Genomic DNA, 26,891 nt, shown 5'->3' with positions numbered 1-26,891 from the left:
ACATCGGACGGTTCAAATTTAGATTTAAACTTTTGTTAAATGTGGAATAAGAAAGGTTATTTCAAGTTTGTGGGATAAATTGTATTTTAAAAAAAAAAACAAGTTTAAATTTAACATTTTGAATGACATTGTCACGTGGTGCGGTGGTGGAAGTGCAGGTTGAGGAAGATGTTAGGGGTTAACAGTTAAAGGACCCAGAACCAGATATGAAGAATGAAGACCCGGAGTCGGAATTATAAAAATTAAAGAAAGTTTTACTGAACATAGTTTGCCATTTCATCAGCAGAAGTCAGCTTCAAGACTCACTCAGGAGTTCGTAGGCCGCCCCCTTACAGTTACAAAGATCACAGCAGTTATACTGTTCCCAAGGTCTAAGCTACATCATTGCTTACACGTTGAATGATTCTCATTGGCTACGATATAGATAAACACAGTAATTTTCCACACATATACAGATAGACGAAACATATCTCCATCGATGAGGCACGTCATGACCTTCCAGGTCATAGATTTGGGTTGCTGGCGCCAGTGTGTCCAGAACAACAACTTATTCAATCTCCAATAATGGCAGTGGTTCCTTAACCTGCAACTAAGAAGACTAGCACTGAACTTTAGTCTAACTGGAGTAAGACTTTAACAAAGAAATAGTGCCTTAAACTGTTGGCTTCAATGACCCCTTTATGTTTTAACACTCAAACATAAACCAAATCCCTATTTCCCTATTATTTTCACTGTTACTGCATTCACCTAGGACACTAGCAAATAGGAGCTCCCATCAAGGCTGAAGAGAGTCTGAGCGTCTTATTATCAGTTAACTGTACCAAAACATAATGGTAAAACATTCACTTTGTTTGGGAGAAAAACAGATAACATTTGCTTCTCAGAAAGCAAATATAATAGAAAGAATACAGTTTAATATAACAATTAAAGTTCAATAAAGCAATGCTCAATATAGCTTGACCGTCTGTACAGAGAAGTATCATATGTGTTGGACATATGTGTTCAAGACGCCTTTATGATCCATAAACCTTTCTCCTGAGACCAGAGAAAGAGACAAATGGCCTTGTGCACCTAAAAGAAGCTGGTGACGTGCATCAGCATGCATTTAAGAATATTATTTCACAAGCAAAAGCACAAAGAATAAATGTATATGTCGATAAATGATTAAGTAACAATGAATATACTTAATTATTGATTTTATAAAAGAAATACATAATCATTTAAAATGATATTATGATATATATACTGAAGAGGCAAGGGATTTTGACCACCCCTTCAAAGAAGACAGATGAGCTAGAACTCCAAAGCAAACACTTTACTTAAACTTCAAACATCCAATGGAACAGGAACAGACAGGAATCACACTGTAACATAAGTTCAACGATCGAGAAAGACTGAAGGAAACTGAGGGAACTAAATACACAGGAGAATCAAACATAATGAGGTGCAAACAGGTGAAAATGATGAACAGCCGAGGAACAGGTGGCTGATGAGGGAGTGAGTTCGGGAGTAGAGACAAGAGGATCCTGGGAAGTGTAGTGGCGAGGGCAAGGCCAGGGCGGAGCAGGACGAGGGCGTGGCCAGGGCGGAGCAGGCTGTGAGGACCCTTCGGGCGGCCGCGGCGGTGAGGGCCCTTCGGGCGGCCGTGGCTGGGACACTGGGCCCCCCCCAAAAAATATTTGGGCTGAGTCCCCGGATTAGAGGCAGACGGTCTCGGGCTGGACGGGCGATGGCTGGACGAGCGATGGCTGCCCCGGATTAGAGGCAGACGGTCTCGGGCTGGACGGGCGATGGCTGGACGGGCGATGGCTGGACGGCCTCGGACGGAACCAGCGATAAGAAGAGTTCAGGCTCGGGAGGACTGGACGGAACCAGCGGGGAGGAGAGTTCAGGCTCGGGAGGACTGGACGGAACCAGCGGGGAGGAGAGTTCAGGCTCGGGAGGGCTGGACGGAACCAGCGGTGAGGAGAGTTCAGGCTCGGGTGAGCTGGACGAAACCAGCAGTGGAGAGAGAGTTCAGGCTCGGGAGGGCTGGACGGAACCAGCGGAGAGGAGAGTTCAGGCTCGGGAGTGCTGGACGGAACCAGCGGTGGAGAGAGTTCAGGCTCGGGAGGGCTGGACGGAACCAGCGGTGGAGAGAGTTCAGGCTCGGGAGGGCTGGACGGAACCAGCGGGGAGGAGAGTTCAGGCTCGGGAGGGCTGGACGGAACCAGCGGGGAGGAGAGTTCAGGCTCGGGAGGGCTGGACGGAACCAGCGGGGAGGAGAGTTCAGGCTCGGGAGAGCTGGACGGAACCAGCGGTGAGGAGAGTTCAGGCTCGGGTGAGCTGGACGAAACCAGCAGTGGAGAGAGAGTTCAGGCTCGGGAGGGCTGGACGGAACCAGCGGAGAGGAGAGTTCAGGCTCGGGAGTGCTGGACGGAACCAGCGGTGGAGAGAGTTCAGGCTCGGGAGGGCTGGACGGAACCAGCGGTGGAGAGAGTTCAGGCTCGGGAGGGCTGGACGGAACCAGCGGTGGAGAGAGTTCAGGCTCGGGAGGGCTGGACGGAACCAGCGGTGGAGAGAGTTCAGGCTCGGGGGGGCTGGACGGAACCAGCGGTGAGGAGAGTTCAGGCTCGGGAGGGCTGGACGGAACCAGCGGGGCTGAAAGTTCAGGCTCGGGTGAGCTGGACGGAACCAGCGGTGGAGAGAGAGTTCAGGCTCGGGAGGGCTGGACGGAACCAGCGGGGCTGAAAGTTCAGGCTCGGGAGGGCTGGACGGAACCAGCGGTGGAGAGAGAGTTCAGGCTCGGGTGAGCTGGACGAAACCAGCAGTGGAGAGAGAGTTCAGGCTCGGGAGGGCTGGACGGAACCAGCGGAGAGGAGAGTTCAGGCTCGGGAGTGCTGGACGGAACCAGCGGTGGAGAGAGTTCAGGCTCGGGAGGGCTGGACGGAACCAGCGGTGGAGAGAGTTCAGGCTCGGGAGGGCTGGACGGAACCAGCGGTGGAGAGAGTTCAGGCTCGGGAGGGCTGGACGGAACCAGCGGTGGAGAGAGTTCAGGCTCGGGGGGGCTGGACGGAACCAGCGGTGAGGAGAGTTCAGGCTCGGGAGGGCTGGACGGAACCAGCGGGGCTGAAAGTTCAGGCTCGGGTGAGCTGGACGGAACCAGCGGTGGAGAGAGAGTTCAGGCTCGGGAGGGCTGGACGGAACCAGCGGGGCTGAAAGTTCAGGCTCGGGAGGGCTGGACGGAACCAGCGGTGGAGAGAGAGTTCAGGCTCGGGAGGGCTGGACGGAACCAGCGGAGAGGAGAGTTCAGGCTCGGGAGGGCTGGACGGAACCAGCGGGGAGGAGAGTTTAGGCTCGGGTGAGATGGACGGAACCAGCGGTGGAGAGAGAGTTCAGGCTCGGGAGGGCTGGACGGAACCAGCGGAGAGGAGAGTTCAGGCTCGGGAGTGCTGGACGGAACCAGCGGTGGAGAGAGTTCAGGCTCGGGAGGGCTGGACGGAACCAGCGGTGGAGAGAGTTCAGGCTCGGGAGGGCTGGACGGAACCAGCGGTGGAGAGAGTTCAGGCTCGGGAGGGCTGGACGGAACCAGCGGTGGAGAGAGTTCAGGCTCGGGGGGGCTGGACGGAACCAGCGGTGAGGAGAGTTCAGGCTCGGGAGGGCTGGACGGAACCAGCGGGGCTGAAAGTTCAGGCTCGGGTGAGCTGGACGGAACCAGCGGTGGAGAGAGAGTTCAGGCTCGGGAGGGCTGGACGGAACCAGCGGGGCTGAAAGTTCAGGCTCGGGAGGGCTGGACGGAACCAGCGGTGGAGAGAGAGTTCAGGCTCGGGAGGGCTGGACGGAACCAGCGGTGGAGAGAGAGTTCATGCTCGGGAGGGCTGGACGGAACCAGCGGTGGAGAGAGTTCAGGCTCGGGAGGGCTGGACGGAACCAGCGGTGGAGAGAGAGTTCATGCTCGGGTGAGCTGGACGGAACCAGCGGTGGAGAGAGTTCAGGCTCGGGAGGGCTGGACGGAACCAGCGGTGGAGAGAGAGTTCAGGCTCGGGAGGACTGGACGGAACCAGCGGTGGAGAGAGAGTTCAGGCTCGGGAGGGCTGGACGGAACCAGCGGTGGAGAGAGAGTTCATGCTCGGGTGAGCTGGACGGAACCAGCGGTGGAGAGAGTTCAGGCTCGGGAGGGCTGGACGGAACCAGCGGTGGAGAGAGAGTTCAGGCTCGGGAGGACTGGACGGAACCAGCGGAGAGGAGAGTTCAGGCTCGGGAGGGCTGGACGGAACCAGCGGGGAGGAGAGTTTAGGCTCGGGTGAGATGGACGGAACCAGCGGTGGAGAGAGAGTTCAGGCTCGGGAGAGCTGGACGGAACCAGCGGAGAGGAGAGTTCAGGCTCGGGAGTGCTGGACGGAACCAGCGGTGGAGAGAGAGTTCAGGCTCGGGAGGGCTGGACGGAACCAGCGGGGCTGAAAGTTCAGGCTCGGGAGGGCTGGACGGAACCAGCGGAGAGGAGAGTTCAGGCTCGGGAGGGCTGGACGGAACCAGCGGAGAGGAGAGTTCATGCTCGGGAGGGCTGGACGGAACCAGCGGTGGAGAGAGTTCAGGCTCGGGAGGGCTGGACGGAACCAGCGGGGAGGAGAGTTCAATAATAAAAGATAAGCTACAAGATAAGCTACTGTGCATTATAAATGTCAGTAATGTATCTTTATTGACTCATTCTTTTTATAAAGATGATTTAAATGCTGAAATATGAGGTTTATGTTTATATTAACCTTTTTTTTTAAGTTTATTAGGTAAAATGAAAGACAGTCCTTTAAAACAAATCTTTAATGTTATTAACTTGGTGAATTGATTTCACTGTGTATTAGGCTTTTTGAACAAGATTCTGTGTATGTGATTATTTTGGTCACCATATTATCTAATACTTTTCATAAAGATCAACTACAATCAACTTTAATTATGAGTTTTTACAGTAGCCTATAATAAGGCGCTCGAAGGGGGTCTCGCCCTGGGTGTAATTCAAAGTAGAACCGCCACTGCTAGTGTGTAAGGTAGGTTGGAGTGAATATATCATTTCTTTCTGTTATTGATTTGACTGTAGGCCAGAGGGACACATATGCTAGAGGGTCAATGGAAGATTTCAGAGAACAATAGTGTAAAACAAAACAAACCCTCAACATTATTACTTTGCTTGCTAAAGAGTTTAGTGTTTCTATTGGTTCCCTCTGTTCACTGTGGCCTAATGCGGGTTAAGGGCAAGCTGCTTGTGGAGCAATTATAACCTGAAAAATTGAATTGAATTCTGTCCAATAAATTGTGTTTTTTTTTTAACTTAAAGCTAACAGTGCTCAGAGCAGAAAAATACTAGATTTATTACAAAGTAAATATTTTCCACATAATATTTTTAATAATTGTCTTTCACACAGTAGTTCTTTGAATTAGAAACAGTTCGAAAACAATATGTGTAGGCTATATACACATTTATAAGCATAGGCCTACTATAGCCGTGCTTAAACATTGTGTTTCATAAAGGACACCCTAAAGTCCCAACATTACGTAATGATCTCATTGCATGGATTGCAGTATCTTGGAGTTGCCTCTGCCTGTGATCTGAAGTATTGAATTATTTCGCGGCCATTTTTGAGTTGAGAAATTTGGAGCTCGCTATTGTCAGTAAACATTGCAGCTGAAACGACGACATTCTGAATAGATAACGCCAAAACATTCGTCTTTTCCAAACTACGCGTTTAAAACACATCAGCATTGGAAATGTAACTGCGTCTAGAGTGAAGGAAAGTAACAAAACAGTGAGTGCTGCAGGCTCTGGAGGTTTGTTGAGGCTGAAGTTTTCTTGCACAGGTGTGTCTGGACCTAGTTACCTGCAAAATGTAAAGACTAATATCGGACATGGATGTATACCGCTGGCTTATAAGCCAAACACAAATGATAACGCTTACAGGAAACATTTTATTCGCGCGTTTCCATCAAAATACACGTATGAGGACGCGTTTGGCCTGGCACGTGACAAACCAGAAAAGTTTTGGAGTGAAGCAGCTCGTAGGATTACTTGGTTTGAACACTGGCCCATCACTCTGGATGATACGGATACAGTGTTTCCAAAATGGTAAGTAGCCTACTAGTCTACAGTATTAGGGGGTGTTTGTGTTACGTTTTTACGTTCAACAGTTCATAGAATTGAACATTGGGTCTCGGGCGTGATACCTGTAGCTAAACAAGAAAAAGTTCACCAAAACATGATGTGAGGCACTATGACAGCCTCAGACTCAGTCACCATTCGCTTTCACTGTATGGAAAAAGAAATGCTATAAATGAACCATTTGCTTTCACTGTATGGAAAAAGAAATGCTATAAATGAAAGTTCACTCAACATTATTCAAAATAACAGTTCTACCGAAAAAAATATATTAAATATAGCTTTCGGGAGAAACAAAACACGAGGAAGAGTAAATTATGAATAATGTCAATTTACGTTTTTTTGTGATTGACATTGAATAAATGAGATTGTTTGTAGTTAAAAGATGTCTTAAATTCGGTAGTTTTATATTTATTCATTGTTTTAGTTTTTTTCTCGTACTTTCCGATTTTCAAATATAGGCCCTAGGTGCCATATGGAATAATTGAGGTAAAAATATCCAGAATGAGAAGAAATAAGTGCAATGATGTCATTAAAAAACTGGCAAGTTATAGTGCTGCCGAGATATAACCTAAATTAGCATGCTAAATTATTAGCCCCGGCCCGGCAGGTGTCGTAATACCAGTTTCGGCCATGGGAGGCGGTATGCGGGCGGGCAACGTTAGCACTGGTCAGCCAAACTGCAGTAACACGAGTAAGTCGCGCCGGCTTGTGTGTACTTGAACCTGATGTCATGTCGTGTGGAAATACAGCCCGCTACTAAATTTCAGTTCAGGGATGAGTTAAATAAATGATTGGTCGATATTATGCATGAGGAATACATTTTGGTAAGTTGTAACATATCTTTCAACAGTGTTCGTTTACCATTAGCTAGTAGAGATGATCGGTTCACGTGCGCTAGGGATCTGTCGTCTAACATTTACAAGCGCCAAAACTGCATTTATTGATTAAATTGCGTAATAAAATTAACAGAATCTGAGAGCTGAGATCGGTCTCTGTGTCCTTTTCTGTGCATGACAAAATGGATGTGGCGTGAGAGTGTGTGAAAAGCTGTGTTGTCTCACGGTGAATTTGTGAGAGTTGGCAGCTCTGAAAGACGCTAGCTTGGTCCACATCAGGGAATGCTGTCTGTCAAATTAATTCAAACTAATGATAAAAAATGTAACATGAACAAAATGAATACCATTATCTAAAAATGCCTGGGCTTTAATTTTCCCATATCGTCGAAATGCACCGGCTTGTCTATGAGACGGCCTTTATAATTTAGTATTGAGATGTTGTTCATTTAGTCTCTAATCTCTGAAAATCTCCAATTGATCCACGTGAAACTGCGGTCTTCCAACCTTTTACTATTAGTTTTACTGATTAATATGCGCGAGGGAGACCCGCTCGCCGTGTTGTTTGAAGACATGAGTGCGCGCGGCCGCGGAGGTATTTTTCTGGAGGTATACTGCCCCCATCTGGTTTGGAATATGATTTGATTTTTTATCCCAGAGGGCACCTTTAAAGTTTGTAACGCTATGATTCATCTCACAGCTGGTTCATGGCTTATGGTTCCTTCAAAAAGACTTAAAATTCGATTAATTCTATTAGTAATATTTATTGAAGTGCATTTTGATTTGTGCATGATGGTAAATAGCATTTTAAACATTTTGATTAGTATTCTTTTAAGCTTTTTAAATTGATAATGGTCAAGGTATCACAACATGCGTATTACTTCAGTTCAACTATTTCTTTAAGAACAACTGTTTCCATTACAGGTTTGTTGGAGGAAAGCTGAATATGTGTTATAATGCTGTCGATCGGCATGTGGAGAATGGAAGAGGTGATCAAGCAGCTGTCATTTATGACAGTCCTGTTCCTGGCACTAAAGAGGTCATCATATACAGAGAAATGCAGGAGCAGGTAAAAAACAAAGAAGGTGCGGTCACATTAGTGAAATCTCACAGGCAAAAAGGGTCTATTGTCAATATCTGTCAATAGTGTATTGATGTATGAGCTCACACAGAAGTCACTTTCAAAAGAAGCAGCACTCTGCTGATCTATGGAGTGAATGTGCGTGACCAACTTGAACCCGTGGATAAATCTATATGGGGAATATTTAGCGAAATTCCCAATTGCGTGGGTCCCTATTGAATTTTGCCCACGAAAATTCACCGGACATGATCAAATGTTGACCGCACATTAAGTCTTTGAATTCAATAACCTTTCTACTCTTCATAGAATGCTGGACCGATTTGCATTCAGTGTACACTTTCTGTTGTTTTGATGAATTGATATTTTAATATTTCTGACTTGCCTCTAGTTTGTAAATGTAATGTATCCATAAAGTTTACCTTCCATACACCTGTTTGTAGGTGTCCAGGTTGGCGGGGGTTCTGGTGAGGCATGGCGTGAAGATGGGTGATCTGGTGGTGATCTATATGCCTATGGTTCCTCAGGCCATGTTCGCCATGCTGGCATGTGCCCGTATTGGTGCCACCCACAGCCTCATATTTGGAGGATTTGCATCCAAAGAGTTTTCCGTCCGTATCGACCATGCTAAGGCAAGCCATTGGGTTTTCTTTTTATGAAAATGAATAATAAAAAGCTATTTTTGTAAATGCATATCCCTGCTGAGGTTGCAAAAACCACTTGCAATCTTAAATCATCTTTTTCCCCACAGCCCAAGTTGCTGGTGACGGCATCATATGGCATCGAGCCAGGCAGAAGAGTGGAGTACATTCCCCTGGTGGAGAAAGCTCTGGAGCTCAGCACTCACAAACCACACAAAGTCCTCATCTACAACCGGCCCAGCATGGTGAGTTACCAAAAACCCCACGGCACCTGGATGCCAGTTTAATTGTCAAACTACAATAAAACTACATCTACAATCAGTATGTTGATTTCACAACGCAGGAAATTGCTTAAGCTTCATCCTGTGTTGTCATGGAAACTGTTTTCAAATAGCTTTTTTATTTTCCAGCGGTTTGGGATGCAGGATGAATCCCGAATGGTTTGTAAAGAAGAACACGTTTTGGAAATCAGTAAAAAAAAAAAAAAAAAAAAAAATCTGAGAGAGAATTTGCTAGCCACAGAGGTGTATATCCTGTTAGAACTTTAGAAGATTACTCAATAACAGGATCTTATTTACAGAATATTTTGGAATATTCAAAACTACTTGATTAGAATGAAAACACATCCATGCACTGCCGCAACAAATACCAAAACACTGGGTTTACACACTTATCCAACAAAATCAAGTGTTACATTTTGATATTTGCCAGCAATGGACATTGTACAAAAAAAAAAAAAAGCATAAAAAAAGAGATTTCTGTAATTAATCATAAAACGTGTCTATAAGACTTAAATAAGTTTTTTTGTGTTTCTCACAACTTAATTGATATGCCTGAAATACAAGTAGGGGAAAAAAGAGGAAGTCATACGGCTTTGAAACGGCATCATGGTGTATAAATCATGGCAGAAATAAAAAAATGTATGTGAACTATTCCTTTAAGGCACCTGAAACACTGGAAAATAAAGTCTAAATATTAGATGAAAGACAAAAGAACAATTAAAAAACAATGATCAAACTAAAATAAAAGCTAATTCAAAATATGAATAAAAATGATACAACTACTTAAATAATACTAAAATAACTGCTGCCTGGACTTCAGCTAGACTTGCTTCCTAATATCATTCTCTGATCATTCTGAGGAGCATGCTTTAACACCTTTTCCCATTTCTTTCCCATAGGAAAAGATGTCCACGCGCCCTGACCTGAGTTTGGACTGGGAGGAGGAAATGGCCACTGCCCGCCCTCATGACTGTGTGTCCGTCCCCGATCATCATCCTCTGTACGTCCTGTACACCTCCGGCACTACTGGCACTTCTAAGGTAAAATATTGTTTATGACAGTACACAGCGATAAGGCACGCAGCTTGTTTTGTGTGGAATAGATCCATGCTGTTTGGTGCTTTGTTTATTGCGTATTGTGTTAGCTGGAGACCATGAGCCATACATCTTTATAAACTCTCCTGTTTCACTATAGGACACTACGGAAGCCCTGAACCGCAATGTAAAAAAAAAAATCTAGGACTATTTCGAGATTAAAGTCGAAACATTTCGAGTGTACGAGAAAACAGTCTTCCGTATGAAAGCTGCGTGTGTGCTTGCCATTGTCTCACATTGCCGCACACACAGGCATTCATAATGTGGCATAGCGAGTGTGTGTGTGCGTTTGTGTCTGTAATTTGTTTCTACAAAAGGAGATTCAACAGGTGCCAATCTGGCTACCATATAGACATTATAATGCGCCGGAATAGACTTTAGCCTATAGGAAAACCAACCCGGAAAACACTTTTCAGACTGATTGGAGATATCTAGCTGAATGAATGAATGAATGAATGAATGAATGAATGAATGAATGAATGAATGAATGAATGAATGAATGAATGAATGAATGAATGGGGCATTTATATAGTGCTTTCATGTCTACTAGGCCTACACTCAAAGTGCTTTACAATCATATCAGAATCTCTCCTCCACTACTAGTGGTTATTAAATGTGAGGAAATCACAGGATGATGCACTTAAAATGTATCCAGAGCATATTTACGGTGAAGAGGGAGAGTGCATTTCTTTTCACACACACACACACACACACACACGCGTGCTCTGTGGTAGTGGACACGCACTACTATGCATGTACACACTCCTATTATCGTAATGTATTGACTTTATTCTCAAAAACGTTTCGGCTTTAATGTCGAAATTTTGAGAATCTAATCTCAAAACATTTCGACTTTAATCTTGAAATGCTATTTTTTTTTTACGTTGCGGTTCAGGGCAAAATAAGTAAAAAAGAAACTAAAAACATTGAACTCTTATTTTGATGTATCGTGTTTTCTCATTATGTATTTCCAAACTGCAGGCTGTTTTTATTTTTCAAATATGCTATGTGTAATTAAAATGCTTTAAAATCATTTTGATATATTCAGTTTTTTTGATGATCAGCAAAATATCAGCTAAAAATATTGGGTTATATTTTTGATTCAGCCAGTTTGGTATTTTTTTATTGGGTTATTTTTATTGTTGTTACAATGTTGGGTAGTCTGTGTCGTACCGGTTAAAACTGGATAAATCTGCCAATTGTCATTTGCGGTCTATTTTGAGAGAAAACGTCCTGAAGGGAAACTTCCTGAAAAGAAATTAAGGTTTGTATTACATTGTTTTCCTTAAATATTTTTTTTACTGTAGAAACAGGAAAACCTCTGTTTTCTCACATTATACCTTTTTTGTTCACATGTCCATCACAGCTAACGCCTGCTTGGAACGCTCTCCTTCTACAGACGCAGCATACACCGGATCTACACTCAGAGTAAACAATGTCATGTGCCGTCAAATGGAAGTTTGACCTCCTGCCAAACCTGATACCAGTTTTCTTCCCACAGATTCTCTCATCCTGAGACTTTCTAAAATATTTTCAATATGTTTTTGAGTATTTTATGATTGTCAAAGACTGACTTGTCATTGAATAAAAAATATTTAATATTTTATACTGCCCCTGTTCTAGATATTTAATGATTTTAAATGTATTATTTCAAATGAGAAACCTTCAATATGAGGTTGTTTGCAACAAATTAGGAAAAAGGTTAATGTATAAAACCCAAAATAAAGAACCCAGCATGTGTTCTATGCAATATTTACCCAGAAATAATAGCTACGTCCAATATTTACCCAGAACCCGGGTGCCAAATAACCCATCAATGGTTGTTTTGAACCATTTTAAGCAGTGTATTCTTTAACTTCCTACATTTCCCATACTTTAATTCCTACATGATCCCATACTTTATTCTTTTGTTCCACCCCAAGAAAAAAAAAATATTTTGCCAATTTAATATTGTCCAAGAGGATAATAGCGTCTTGAAATTTGTGTCAGCATGCCTCAGGTGCTTGTCAATCCCTGACAACTCACTTTTATATGTACTTTGACTGAACAAGAAGCAAGTCAAGAGAAAGTGAGTACAAGGAGCACAAGAGGAAGTTACAAGGCCTGAAGGCAGAGGGAACAAATACGGCTCTCCACTGACCCAGTCTTCAGCCAGTGTGAAATATACGGCTCAAGGCAATGCTGCCCTGTACATAAAACACTTGCTAATGGCCCTTGCTTGCTCTCATACACACCCGTCCGATTTATGGAGCGAAGTCTGTTTGGCACACACAGGATCTAACTCAAAATGTGTCCCTCATTATCAACCCTCAACCTGATTTGAAAATGATTTACTGACTGTAAGGACCAAATGAAATGTAATACATATATTGGTGATTAATTGTGTTTTGTTCATCTCACATGATTATGAAATAAAACGTGATTACATGATACATGATTGTCTTGAAGGCTTTGTAAATAAAAAAGTATTTACATGAATAATAGAAAATGAATAATAATATATCAGTATTAAAGCAGTGGATGTTTTTTGGGGCCATTGCCCCCATCCCCTTTCCAGGTTTTTTTATTGTAGTTTTTGTCCAACTCCATCAACTTTACTTAGACAAAAACGTTACGATAAAACCTGTTGGAAAGCATCTTTTTCAGAGATTTTTGTGTGAGCATATTGGTGAAAACCCCAGACCATTCTGTGAGTTTCACATCTTTGTAAACTAAAGTTTAATGCGTTTTAGGTAGGATTGTTCCAGATTGTTCTATATGCAACCACAGAAACCGAAAATTCTTGGGCCAGCAGCATGTGTCCAAATTTCAATCTTAACCATCCTGTTTCATCAGAAACGATCCTAAAACAGGGCTTTAAGTGTAAAATACTGAACTTGTTCTTTAAGAAAAAAAAAAAGGGCCTTAACAGTGATGTTTGCTTCCTGTAATTAATGTCTTTCTTTTCTTTCTTCTCTTCAGGGTGTAGTCAGAGATTCAAGAGGATATGCTGTGATGTTAAACTGGACCATGTCTAACGTTTATGGACTGTCTCCTGGTGAGGTACGTCATGATCTGTGATTTTTGCAAGTGGTAATGTCTTGAAGAACTACATTTTTATAAAAAAAAAATTAAAGAGGTCATATAATGGTACGTGCACTTTTACAAGTTGATTGTACTGTAATGTGTGTTGTCAGTGCCTGTACACAACCATCATTCATTGATAAAAATCCATCCAGTGCTTTTGTTTTTATCTCCTTATATGTTTTCCCCTGCCTCAAATCGAGCCGTTCGACCGTGCGACGTCACACAGTCGCACGCCCCTCCCGCGGTTGTTGATTGACAGCAGTGTTTCAACACAGACCCGCCCTGAGCGAGCCGTCATCATAGACTATAGTCCGTCATTGTTGATACACTGGAGCAGAATGGCGTCTAAGCGACTGTGTTGTTCTGTTCTTGGGTGCAATAATAAACACAGAAATCATTCTGATGTTCCTAAATTTGAACAGCTGAAGGCACAGTGGCTGAGTTTTGTTTGCGAAGGGAGTATTCCCCACGATCAACGTCAATACTTTCTTGTTTGCGCGAATCATTTCTCACCAGACTGCTTTATAAATGAGGATCAGTATGAAGCTGGTTTTGCTAAGAAGCTGCTGCTGCTGAAAAAATAATCAGTACCAACTATTAATGTTCCCTCTGCACCTAAAGTTTTATTAATCTTTATATTAATCTTTGCAAATCACAGGAAAAAAGTGTTTCATGACCATTAGTTGTAACGTCAATCTGTCAATGAACTGTATACATCAGTAAACACAGCGTTTGCATCTCACTACTCTACTCTGCCAGTGCATACAAAGATAGATCAAAGTAACATTACGTTAACCAACCATTCAGAAACGTCCTCAAGCCTTGATTGTCGAACTTCTTTGCGGTGCGACTCCGCTTCAAAATGATAGGGTTGCACAGATGTGTCCTCAGAGAATCCCGCTGCCATTCTCTCTCCAAAACCTTCAACTGTTGTCAAGGCAACACTCTACGTGCGTTCACGCCCACAGAACAGAGGGGCGGGGTTTATTATTTAAAGACATATGCACTGAAATGGAGTGCTAAAAACAAGAGCTGATTTTGACCAGGTAAAATGGTGTTTTCTTAAAATACTAATGAGAATTTTTAATAAAAGTATTACAAAGTTTTCATTTAGACCCTAAACATTCATATTAACATGTACAAAATGGCATTATATGACACCTTTAAGAATAAAGATTTGATGTACTTTGAAAACACACTTCCTCCCTGATCTAAAACGAGTGCTCATTAAAAAGTAAAATGGGGAAAAACTGTGTAGCATCCCTTCATTCCAATGATATGGGAAGGTCACATTTACCATTGTTTGCTGGATTTTTGTGGACGTTATACAGCTATTTCAATAGGAATCCACACCATCTGAAATTTAGCATGGGCGCGAAATACATACATTGCTACACTATTGACAATAGACAATGGACTTTTTTGCCTGTCCAATTTCTGAAGTCATAATGTTACTATTGTGACAGGACTTTCTCATCTGAAGTTTTAGTCTGACCTTGGTTGACCAAAATTATGATAAATGCATGACATGACCCCTTGAAAAAGCTTCTGTCTCACATTGTTTAACCTTCACGTCTCTCTCTGTCAGGTTTGGTGGGCTGCGTCTGACCTTGGCTGGGTGGTGGGCCACTTCTATATCTGCTACGGTCCGCTTCTACACGGCAACACAACCGTGCTCTACGAGGTACGGGGCATGTGTGTGCAAAAATGAGCGAATTTGAAATGAGTGTGAGTGCTTATAGCATTTGACCCGTGGACCGCTCCAGCTAACAGTCAATTAACTGCCGTTGTGGTTTGCTGGATCCTGACACTCATGCTGAACTGTTGTCCGTACTGTGGATTTTTACAGGCCCTAACATTAATTTCTCGAGGGGAATGAATGCAAGGAAGCAAATTCTAATGCAAATTCCTAATTTGTGCTCAGTTTGACTTTGTTGAGCATTCGATTTGCTGTTGCTTTTGTACTGGTAACAAAGCAGCTCTTACAGTATTAAACTAGTTCTCCTCATGAGTCTTAGCTGAGATCGCAGCATGAATATTAAAATCATTTGCACTCGGTGGGAGACGATCATGTGTTTGGTTTTATGTCAAGGTGAATTCAGCACTGGCATCTCTGCTGATTAGATGTGTTGTTTCGCTCCACATGAGAAAATGGGAGATGCTCACAGAATTTATTAGTCTGCTAATGGAAGTTTGATTTCAATAGATCTCTCATACAATGTTAATGTCCAGGGCTGTGCTTCCCAATAGCCTAAGTTGATCGTAGAGACCATTGGTGGCAATTGTTCTATGATCAACCCAGACCAAAAAAGCCCTCAGGCTGTTTTAATTAATGTCTTTTGTAATTATGCAGATTTATGAACGTATTGGGTTTATACTATCAACTAATGCCCAACTAATGCAACATGCCAAACCTGATCTGATTTATTCAGTAGTGGTGATCGCTAAGAAAACAGGTTTCAAACTTTTTAACACCAATGACCCCAAATATAATCACCCCCTTGCTAGGGACCCTGTTTGTAAAATATTTGCAAGAAAAATAGCGTAATATTGTTGAGATTTAGGTTGTCATTGTACAAGACTAAAGCTGAAATAAATTAATAAAGTAATATCTGGGATTATCTGAAGTTGATCAAAATAGTTGATTAAAGTTTAAATTAAAGTCCTAAGACAAGAACGGGTATTGTTCAAAATTCATTTATAACTTTGATGAAAGATTTTGATCCACTTCAAATGTTGACTAGTGTATATCTTTACTTCCAAATAATATGAATCATTCAGATTTATTTGTGTAGTGCATATCGCAATACATTTTTTCTCTGTCTAATTTTTTTAAATTTCACATTTCAAATCTCCAATTTGCACTAGTAAGATCGTATTGATGTAATTGGTTCACCCAAAAAAACAACAAAACAAAACAGGCTGTTTTGCTAGTAAGTAACCATCCAGATCACACTAATAATTACCTATCAGTGCCCTATCAATAACGAAGGAACCCCCTAAGACCACGTAGCAATGAAGTGTAAACCCCTCAGAGCACTTTAGCAACCGCAAAGCAAAGACCTGGCAAAACCAGTCTTTGAGCAAACATCACTCACTTCAAAATATTGGATCATTTATATTAATATTAAAAGTGGGGTAAACAAAACGAACATTAAACGCCTGCCAATTGCTGATTGAAGCTGACGTGCAACAGATGCAGATCCTTGTTTTGAACATTGTAAATCAAGGAAAAACCTTGTTCTTGTTCTTGATCAGTTAAACAATCTTTCCCCACTTTACTTTCTTTCTTTGGAATCAATCAGCCGTAGGTAGACCTGTACTTTTTTTTCTATAACAACAAGAAAAATCTCAGAATTTAGAAATTGATTGCCATTTTTTTCTCACTAAAATGGAAACGAACGCTGTTCTAGAAACAAGATGAATGTGCAATCCGTTTGATTTGTTGTAATATGAAGTCATCGTTTATCTCTAAGAGTATTCTCTCTGAGCAGCATGGCAGAAACATGAATATTTGAACCGCTCAGTGTTGTGCAGAGCTACTTGTGTGTGCAATCTCTCTGTAACAATATTATTCCGTTCCTTTGCCATACGTTTTGGCCATCTGCCACCCAGGCACCTTTTCAAACACATCCTTGATTTTATATTCACTCCCCAACCGAAGCAAATGCCCCATACTGATCCAGTCTGACACTGGGAGACTTGTACAGTTCAAAAGTGTTGGGAAAATTGTTGTACTTGCAACAGATGGGTGTGCAAAATATTAAAATTTAGCAACTTCAGTAGGATATAAAATTCGACTTTTTTTCAAAATATTGTAATTCAGTAATTTTGTTGGGGTTTTTAATTGGAAATGTTCAGTCATTTTGTTGATTTTTTTTTTTTTTAACATAATATTGAACATAATATTGAGTCTCTGAAGACATTGGCCTCATTTATACATTCAGATGCTCTAAGCAGTTGCTGTTTCCGCAGGGTAAACCTGTGGGGACTCCGGACCCCGGGGGCCTTTTTCCGTGTGATGTCTGAGCACGAAACAGCCTCTATGTTTACCGCTCCCACTGCTATCAGAGCCATTCGCCAACATGACCCTCAGGCAGAACACGGGAAACAGTACCCACTCAGCAGGTAAACTCAAATCTGTTCATTTAATGGCCCACGACATGTAACATCTTCAGTGAGGCATCTGCAAACAAGTTTGTTTTATTTTTGTATCAGTGGCAACAACTACGGCTTCCCCTAAAATGTAATGAAATGTTTATGTGCAGTATATTCAAGTAATCTCTTTCTCTATGTATTTACAATGGTCCCCAAAACGTGTTTGGACACTTATGTCACACAGATAAATATTTGAATATCAATGCATTAGATACAAAGCATCAAACCAGGTGGCAAATAATGCTGGTTTCCTCAGAGGTAACAGTACTTTTCTGAGACACTTTTTTAACGACAGGGTTCATGTAGGGATGTCCCGAGACCACTTTTTCACTTCCGATACCGATGCCGCAGATTTGGCTTTTGCCGATACCGATATAAATCTGATATTTTTATTTTATTCTTAAACTAATAAAAATATAGCACTTTTCTCAATTAGCCCCTTAAAATATACCTCCAGTATATAGTCCACAACAACAGTTGATTATGAAAGACTGCCACCCTTTATTCAAACAGTACAAAAAACGACGGTGGTCGTATTCAATTAGCCTTTGTACTAGCGAGGTCCAAGGTCGCCCCAAAACGACGTCTGACGATTCCTCGACCAGAGCTTCGTGCTGCCCTGAATGGTGCCCAATTAGCCAAACCGTTGAAAAAAACCGAGCTCACCGTCGAGATGAATACAGTGACGCCATGGACCGAGTCCACCACCGTGTTTCAAGGTGTTTGTTGGAACCGGGATAGCCGAAATTCGAGAGCCGACAACTGAATGTTCCTGGCGATGTGTGGATTCCAGCAGTAATCCAGCTGATGACCTGACCCGAGGTAAAACTCTTCTTCAGCTGTCAGTGCCCGACAGATGGAGCCAAGGACCATCATTCCTGCTTGAGTCTGAGTCAGTATGGCCTTTCTGTCCTTCTATTCAACCACCAGAAATCAAAACAGAGCAGCGCAAAGGAATCTTCTGTGGACTCAGGACGGAAGTAGATGTTCCTGACATTCCCGGTTCCCTGGAGGCAACGGTTCAAGGTCTAATTGATACAGGACCACCTTCAGCAGTGGACTACCCAACTGCAGAATGGCACATCCTGCAGAAGTCTCGAATGGATAGTTTTCCAGACGAGTACAAACTCCTAAGAGCTGGTTAAGGAGAAGCTTTTGGATGCCGAGAGGTACGAGAAGCTATATACGAAAACAACAGCAACATTTGTGCAAAGACTGCCAAACGCGGAAGAACAAACCAGTTATTCCCCGAATGGCAGATCTACCTCCAGCTCGACTCAGACTGCTCAAACCCCCATTCCACAGCACGGGCATGGACCGTTTCGGGCCGTTCCAAATTAAGATTGGCAGACGATGTGAGAAAATGTGGGGAATCGTCTTTAAGTGCCTCACGACACGAAGTGTTCATCGAGACCTTCTCACCGCTATTGACGCTGATTCCTTTCTGATGGCTTTGAGGAGGTTTATAGCGAGTTATATTCAGACAACGGCACTAACTTTCACGGAGGACGGAAAGAGTTGCGGGAAGCCTTTGCGTCGCTCGCTCCGTCACAGATCCAGCTGCATTTAGCTAAACAAAAGATTTCTTTCCAATTTAACCCACCTGGAGCCCCACACTTTGGTGGTGTGTGGGAAAGAGAAATGAGGTCAGTCAAGACTGCTCTTCGCATCACAGTCAGCTCCCAAGTCGTAACTGAGGAAGTTCTCCAAACAGTCCTCATTGAGGTGGAGGGGAATGCTTAATAGCAAGCCCTTGGGTTACACTTCCAGCGATGCAGCTGACCTCGACCCGAATTATTTGCCGACGGGGCGGCCAGATAGCTCACTGCCACTCGTAGTCTATCCTCTGGTCAAGTTTCACCCAGCATTACCTGCCCACGCTACAGACCCGCAACAAGTGGCACACAGACGCCGGTGACATTTCTATCGGAACAGTGGTAACGCGCTCATCGATCCGCAACTACCACGAGCATTGCGGTTGGTAGGCAAAGTTGCGAAGATCTGCTGAAGCCGTACCAGATCTGCTGAGATTCAAATCAAGGATAAGACCTACATCCGGCCCGTTTCTCAAAAGGAACTTGTCTTAGCCCCTCATACTGATGAATTTATAGAGTTCAAATATGCTTAAAAAGGTTTTAGCCAATCAGAGAGTCGTGTTTATTGAATGACGTCAGTCAGTGCCTAGTCGGTAAGAGACGAACGAAATATGAATTGTGAAATGTTATCTAGGAACTGCAATAACTTCAATAATGTTACCAGTGTTGTGAATTAATCAGAATAGAAATGTGAATTTGTTATCTTTAATAATAACAGAAACAGTTTGACATCAATGGGGGTGTTCAGCTTTAAGAGAATTCTACCAATAATGCATCAGTGTATGTGAGGAAAAAAAGAGAAAGAGATTGTTTTCACGTGCGAGCGCTGTGTCTAATGATTCAAGTTCAGAAACTTCAGTAAACAGTTCAGTTTATTCAATTCAAGTCGTCAGTGGTCATTATTGCCGGTCAAGGAAGAAAATACACGACGTTCTTTGGTGCCGAAACCCGGGATAACTTGCAAGCAACATCCGAAATGGCGGAGCGACTTGAAAGACTACTCAGGAAACGGAGAGCTGTGCGCGGTTCCACGACGAGACTTTCGCAAGACATAGAAACGGAGGTTAGCAAGGAAGATCCAGTCGTTGACAGATTATGCGAACCGTTAGCCGTGTTATCTGCAAAAGAGGAAACGCTGCTGGAGTTAGATCCCGAAATAGAGGAGCACACAGATGCGGAGGATCTTGAAAATGAAGTCGTCGACGCTCAGGAGTACGGCCAGCGAGTCATCAGCGCGAAAGCCCGCGTGCGGCGCGTGATGCGGAGAGTTCGGGAAAACACTGACCGCAGGCCGCGTGATGCCGTTACCAGCTCGGCGCGGACAAACAGTTAAGTTACCCGAGTTAATCATCAACAAGTTGATTGCGGTGACATTAGCTTGTGGCAGGACTTTTGGAATCAGTTTGAAACGGCCATTCACAGAAATGACGCGCCGAGCAAAACAGAGAAGTTTAATTACTTAAAGGCATATGTGGCCGGCGCTGCTTCAAAGGCTATAGCGGGACTGATGTTGACCGACAGCAATTACGATCACGCGATCGATCTGCTTCAGAACCGGTTCGGAAGAAAAGATCTGCTCATTGATGCGCACGTGACCAAGTCGTCGAATCTCTGCCCAGTGAAGAAATCCTACGACGAATGTGAAGTACAGATTCGTAGCTTCGAATCGCTGGGTGTTGCATCAGAAGCATATGGCAGCTTGTTATGCCCTGTTCTGCTACGAATGATTCCGGAAGACATTGCACTTCAGCACAGTCGACAAAGAGGATCCAGTGATGAATGGAAAGTCTCAGAAGTTATGGAATTTCTGCAGAACGAGATTTTGAGCGGAGAAAGAACAACGCAACTGATTAAGTCAGGTCATTCCAAAGACAGCCAGCGCTATCACAAACCATTTAAAAGACCAGAGACATTCATTGAAATGAAGCAGAAAAAAACATAACGTGCCATCAGCTGCGGTGCTGCAAACCTCTAGTCAAAAAATACCAAACTGTCTTTTCCGCGATAGCGCAGCGCACAAAACAGAACAGTGTAGAGTAACTGAAATTGCTGCACGAAAAGCAAAATTGATGAAACTGGGACGATGCTTTGTTTGTCTTGGACAGAAGCATATAGCAAGATTCTGCAAAGCCAAAGTGTCCTGTACTGTGTGTGTGGTGGCAGGCATCATAGCACTGTGTGCGAGAAAGGAGAAACAACCGCTTCAGACGTCGACGATAAAGATGACGTAGTTTCTTCGTTTGCTACCCATTCCGTTAAAATGCAGTCCGATAAGCAGAACACGGTGCTCCTTCAGACTGTAAGAGCGTGGGCAGAAGGACCCGGTGGACGTAAAAGCATTCGCTGCTCACTGGACGGTGGCAGCCAGAGAAGTTTCATCAGCGAGAACACGGTGAGAGCTTTAAAGTTACCTGTGACGAAGCAAGAAACGTTCACTCTTCATACCTTCGGATCCACGGCACCAGCAACATCCAGGCGCGACACAGTGAAGGTAACTCTGCAAAGCATCTGGAACAAAGATCAGGAAGTGGAAGCGGAGGCTCTCGAAACTCCACAAGTGTGCACTGCCGTGACGAAGATTCCAGGTGAGCACATCCAAGCAGAAATGAAACGAAAAGGCTCGCATTGAATCACGGATGCACTGGTGGCCGTTGAGAGCATTTTCGGACGGTCAGTGCAGGGACCGGTCACAATGTCCGGTGTTTCCGACGCAGCGTGCACGCACATCCGTATCGACGAAGACGCACTGGTTTCAGAACGCTCGAAGGCCTTCTGGGAGACCGAATCCCTTGGCATTACCATGCAGCAGTCCAACGGCCCCGAAGAAGAGGATGCTCTTCGCACGTTTGAAAAAACTACTCGCTATAAGAACGGGCGATATGAAGTTGAGCTGCCACGGCGACCTGGCAAACCAGAGCTCCCGGATAACTACAGAATGGCAAAGAAAAGATTTGAAGGACTAAAAAAAGGAGGTTGCGGTCAGATGTGGTAATGCATCACAGATATAATGAAGTGGTGAACGATGACCTTCAGCAGGGCATTGCCGAAGATGTTGCGGAGAACGGATCATCTTCAAACGCTGTAAAGTATCGCATGCCTCGTCATGCTGTTCTTCGAGAGGACAAGGTAACCACAAAGCTCAGAGTAGTATTTGATGCTTCATCACATGAAGTTGGGGTTCCATCATTAAATGACTGTCTACTTACTGGTCCTAACCTGAATCCAGATCTGCTTGGCGTACTGATCAAATTCAGACTGAATGAGATTGCTTTTACTGCAGACATTGAAAAGGCTTTCTTGCAGATTTCTCTCGCTGAGACGGATAGAGATGCAGTGAGAGAAGAAGAGAGAGAGAGTACTAAAAGGAGTGTTCTAAAGCTATCCGCTCGCATATAATCGACCCAATAGGGTTTCTGACTCCGTTTACTGTGCGAGTAAAATGTCTTTTCCAAGAGCTGCGGATACGAGGACTCGGCTGGGATGAGGAGCTGCCCTCGGGTCTCGCGCAAGAACGGCAAGGATGGTGTGCAGAGCTACCACAGATCCGTCACATACACATTCCTCGTTGGTATGGATCAAAATGCATGCATAGACACGACGCACATCAACTCCACGTGTTCTGTGACGCAAGCGAGAAAGCTTACAGCGCTGTTGCTTACCTGCTTCGAGTAGCTGACGATGGAACCAAAACGACACGCCTCGTTGCTTCAAAGTCCAGGGTAGCCCCACTGAAGAAGATCTCACTGCCCCGTCTTGAGCCGAGGGGAGCGGTAATCGGAGCGAGACTCGGAAGCAGTCTGTTAAAGCCTCTGAATGTGGAGCTTCATCAAGTTCGTATGTGGACGGATTCGACGATTGTGCTGCAGTGGACGGAAACAGTTTGTGGCAAGAAAGAGTGTCAGAAATTCAGCTTTTAACCAATCCTGAAATGTGGTCTCACTGTAGGAGCAAGTTCAATCCCGCAGACCTTCCCACCAGAGGTCTGACTGTAGCTAACCTGAAGGAAAGTGAGATTCGGAAGTGAAGAAGAGACAAGTGACGAAATTGTGGTTAGTGAGTTAACACAAGATCAGCAGATTGCGGTGCAACTCGGCAGCGGTGAAAAAACGAGAAAAGGAACCTGTTGCGGACTTAATGAAGTACAGTAAGCTAAAGCGAGTTCTGCGAGTTACTGCTTGGATTAAGCGGTTTGTGCATAATGCCAGTTCAAGCGCCAAGGTGCGTGGTGAGTTGACTGCAGATGAAATGTCTGAAGCTGAAAAGTATTGGATAAAGTTGACACAAGAAAGAAGCTTCAGTCCCGAAATCAGTTCGCTGAAAGCTGGAAAGACACCGAACGCAGACTCAAAAATCAGAGATTTGATTCGCTCTGTGTTGGAGGCAGACTCCAACGGTCAGACTTCAGCTACAGAGAGAAACATCCATGGATTTTGCCCAACAAAGACCGATATTGTGAGTTGCTGGTCCAGTACAACCATGAATTGATCATGCATTCTGGTTTGAGAGACACACTAGTGCAAACAAGAAGTAGATACTGGATTTCGAGAGCCAGACAAATCGTTAAAGGTGTTTTGTCAAAACGTACCGCGTGTAAGAGATTCAAAGTCGAGCCCGCGCAGCAGGACACGGCTCCATTGCCAAGGGACAGAGTATCTGAGAAACCACCATTTTTGAAGTGACTGGCATAGACTTTGCAGGACCGCTGTGCGTGAAGGGCGACCGTGCATTACGCAAGGCCTACGTTGCTCTGTTCACATGTGCCGTCACGAGAGCGGTGCATTCAGAACTGGTTTCAAGTCAGTCGACAGAGAGTTTCTTGTTAGCACTCAAGCGATTCATTTCCAGAGAAGGGTTGTGTAAAGTCATCTATTCGGACGACGCCAAAACCCTTAAAAGAGCGAACCAAGACCTTAGCGAGCTGTGGAAAGCCATCAAAGATCCACAAATCCTGGAATACTTCTCAGGAAAAGGAACAACTTGGCGTTTCATTGTAGAACGAGCTGCCTGGTGGGGTGGATTTTGGGGAAAGACTTGTAAGGTCTGTGAAAATGAGCACGAGGAAGGTGCTAGGAAAGGCATCGCTCACATTTGAAGAAACGTCTACGCTTCTTGCAGAAGTAGAAGCCATACTGAATTCCAGACCTCTCACTTTTGTTCACAATGAGCTCGATGAGCCGCAGCCACTAACGCCAGCACATTTCTTGGTTGGTGAACGACTCGCTTCACCAGCTCCTGGAGCCTTTCCAGTCCCAGCACCACGCCACCTTCCTACATCTAAGAATACAGATCCCTCATGCAGATACAGTTAGCCATGCGCAGAATGCTCCTCCAATGCAGCCTTACACAAATGCCATTGTTCCGGATAACGCGGGAGCTCGGATTTCCTCGGGCACGGTTGACGATCACAAGAGATGTGTGGAGCACAAGGCAGCCAAGAACAACAGTAAGAAGAACTTCTATTTTAACCACACACCTCCTTCAGCTCACTCCAGTCAGCCGCTCGTAGCACCAGCTAACTTTCCGCCGATCCAGACTAATGCCGCAAGACGGGAGATAGTTCATAGAGGTCCGCGGCCAACCATTCCAGATTTGACCCGTCGAGATCCTGGTGAATTGGCCCGTCTCAAACTTGCCTTGAATAACCTACTACCTGATGAAGCTACGGAGCTATTCAAGTACCAAATTCTGGTAGATCACCTAAAGTGAACAGATGCTCGCCTCATCGCCGATTCCTTTTTTTTAAATTCATCCACTCCCTACTCCGATACCACGGCAGCCCTCACCGAACGGTTCGGTCGACCTCGTCAGCTTGCCGCCCTGAGCCAAATTGCTGCCATTACGGATGCGTCAGATATTCAGTCCGGCGACACTGTAGGCTTTCAGATACAAGCCTTGGTAGGATTCCTTAAGACATTAGGAACAGAAGGAGACGTCGAATCGCATCGTGGATCCCGCGCGGCTCGACTTTTGTCCGAGCTCCCTCCAGAACAAAGAGCGTCTTTCCGCCGGCACGCGAGTTATGAACCTGGCTCAGTGTACACGCTTCTTGATCTAGCCAAGTGGCTTAATTTGGAATCCTGGTGCCAGGATCCAGAGAGCTTTGGCGGATGCAAGCCTCAGAAAGATAGAGCCCGTTCCCGAGCGGATCAACAGAAGGAAACTAAAGCCAGGGTCAGACAGACTACCGTCCTTCGTGGCTCACGTGAATTATCTTCCTCAGTAGCACCAGTGTCAACCAAGAGTCGAGATAAAACCTTTGCCTTCTGTCCACACCGTGACCGTAAAGAACATTACCTTAGTCAATGTGCCACATTCCAGTCCTTAACCGAAGACCAAGTGATCGACCGGATTAAGACTAATAACGGATGCTGGAAGTGTGGACGCGACCGTAGAGCTGCGCGGTGTGCTCTAAAGAAACTCTGCCGTCTGTGCAAGGGAAAGCACCTCCAGATCGTTCACGGGGTCAACTTTAAGCCAACGAAAGAAGGGACACGTTTAGTCGGCTCGACTGGCAAAACGCTGTGCCTTGACCGCCCTCAAGGTCTCGGCAGTGTCCTCCTGAAGCATAAGGGACAAAGCCTAGATGCTCGCGCTGTGCTCGATGACGGTCCTGAACGGACTACGCTGTTACCAGCAGCAGCCCGGAGACTGGGACTCACTGGCCGGGCGGAGGACTCGGCCTTGAGAACTGTGAGGCGAGACGTTGCTTAAGCTTTGCGGTACTTCGGTGTCCTTTCAAATTTCAACTCCATCCCAACCTGGCAGGAGTTATAATAAAACAACGGGAGCCTTCACAGCAGAACCACTTAGCTTAGCTGAACACTCCTACCCCGTTGCAGACCTTCAACAAAGATACCGGCATTTGAAAGGCTTACCGTTACAGCCTGTTCACAAAGCCTGTCCCCTGTCACCGATTGGAGCAGATCACCCTCACCTCGTCACTCCGATCGAACCGGTCCGTCTCGGTCCGCCCGGAGGTCCGGCAGCTGTCGGGACGAGACTGGGTCGGTCTTTACAAGGCCCAGCGAGAGTGTGTGGAGATAATGTTGAATCCCAGCAGTGTCCGCACATTGCCACTAATCCCTCAGTGACAGAGTCGTTCCGGAATGTCGAGAGACTCCGGCAAGCAGACGTGATTCCCAACAGAAACGAGAAATCTGTCACTCGGTCTAAGCAGGACCGAGCAGCCCTCGACTTGCTTCAGTCACAGACTGTGTCGGAGTAATGATCGATGGCGTAAGTCGCTGCGCCGCGATACCTCGGGCTATGTTGTCAAACTCCCACCCGAAGCAGTTGATTCACGAAGTGAGTCGTGGTTCATCCCTCACCACCTCGTGCAGCACAACGGTAAGAACCGTGTGGTTTTTGATTGTTCGTTTGACTCTGGAGGCCATAACCTGAATAACCATCCGCTGCCAGGACCAGCCTCGGGTCCGTCGTTGCTTGGTGTATTCCTGCGCTTCCGTGAGCGTCCAGTGGCGATAAGCGGGGATGCGAAAGGGATGTTCCACCAAGTTCGTCTCCTCCCTGAAGATGGGCGTCTCCCCTGTTTCTCACGGCGAGACACGGACGGATCTAAACCACCAGACATTTACGAACGGCAACCGCTACCTTTTGGCACTACTCGGAGTCCGCGTTGTGCCGTTCATGCCGTCCGGCGACGTGTTGCGGATCATTGCGCTCCTGATGACGATATCAGAACTACGGTAGAAGGGAATTTCTACGTGGACGGTCGCTCGAAGAGCCTACCGTCAGCTCAAGAGGCAAGGCCGCTTGTGGGCAGACTCCGCGTCCTCTTTGCCAGTGGTGGGTTCGAACTTCGCCAGTGGGCGAGTAACGATCCCAGTTGCGGTGGACCACCTTCCAGCAGACGCGAGATCCAGTAGTACCGAATTGTGGCTGAATCTCGAGATCGTTCCGATGCTCGAGAATCCGCACTGGGTTTGAGGTGGCACCGCAAATCAGACCTTCTTGGGTATGAAAGCCGTCCCGCTGAGCCCGGACCGTGCGCTCTCGGA

At 44.9% G+C, this 26,891-nt stretch overlaps 1 protein-coding gene across 1 annotated transcript; it reads left to right on the top strand.

Annotated features, from left to right (window-relative positions):
• The first annotated feature begins 5,960 nt into the window (after window positions 1-5,960).
• LOC120476550 (acyl-CoA synthetase short-chain family member 3, mitochondrial-like) lies at window positions 5,961-11,660 on the top strand. Its single transcript, XM_089127086.1, has 6 exons — window positions 5,961-6,094; window positions 7,885-8,029; window positions 8,482-8,670; window positions 8,790-8,924; window positions 9,860-10,000; window positions 11,421-11,660. The coding sequence occupies exons 2-6, from the start codon at window positions 7,907-7,909 to the stop codon at window positions 11,484-11,486; spliced, it is 654 nt and encodes a 217-aa protein (XP_088983212.1). The 5' UTR covers window positions 5,961-6,094; window positions 7,885-7,906; the 3' UTR covers window positions 11,487-11,660.
• The last annotated feature ends 15,231 nt before the right edge of the window (window positions 11,661-26,891 follow it).

The sequence above is a fragment of the Pimephales promelas genome, chromosome 24 (genome assembly GCF_988280905.1).
Source record: "Pimephales promelas chromosome 24, fPimPro1.hap1.1, whole genome shotgun sequence".
NCBI classification, from domain to species: Eukaryota; Metazoa; Chordata; class Actinopteri; order Cypriniformes; family Leuciscidae; genus Pimephales; species Pimephales promelas.
This window is presented reverse-complemented; position numbering and strand designations above follow the sequence as displayed.

Coding starts and splice junctions, on each gene's coding strand:
- LOC120476550 (XM_089127086.1), top strand. CDS start 7,907: ATGTGTTATAATGCTGTCGATCGGCATGTGGAGAATGGAAGAGGTGAT. Junction 8,671..8,789: donor TCCGTATCGACCATGCTAAG/GCAAGCCATTGG, acceptor TTTTCCCCACAG/CCCAAGTTGCTGGTGACGGC. Junction 10,001..11,420: donor GCACTACTGGCACTTCTAAG/GTAAAATATTGT, acceptor TGTCCATCACAG/CTAACGCCTGCTTGGAACGC.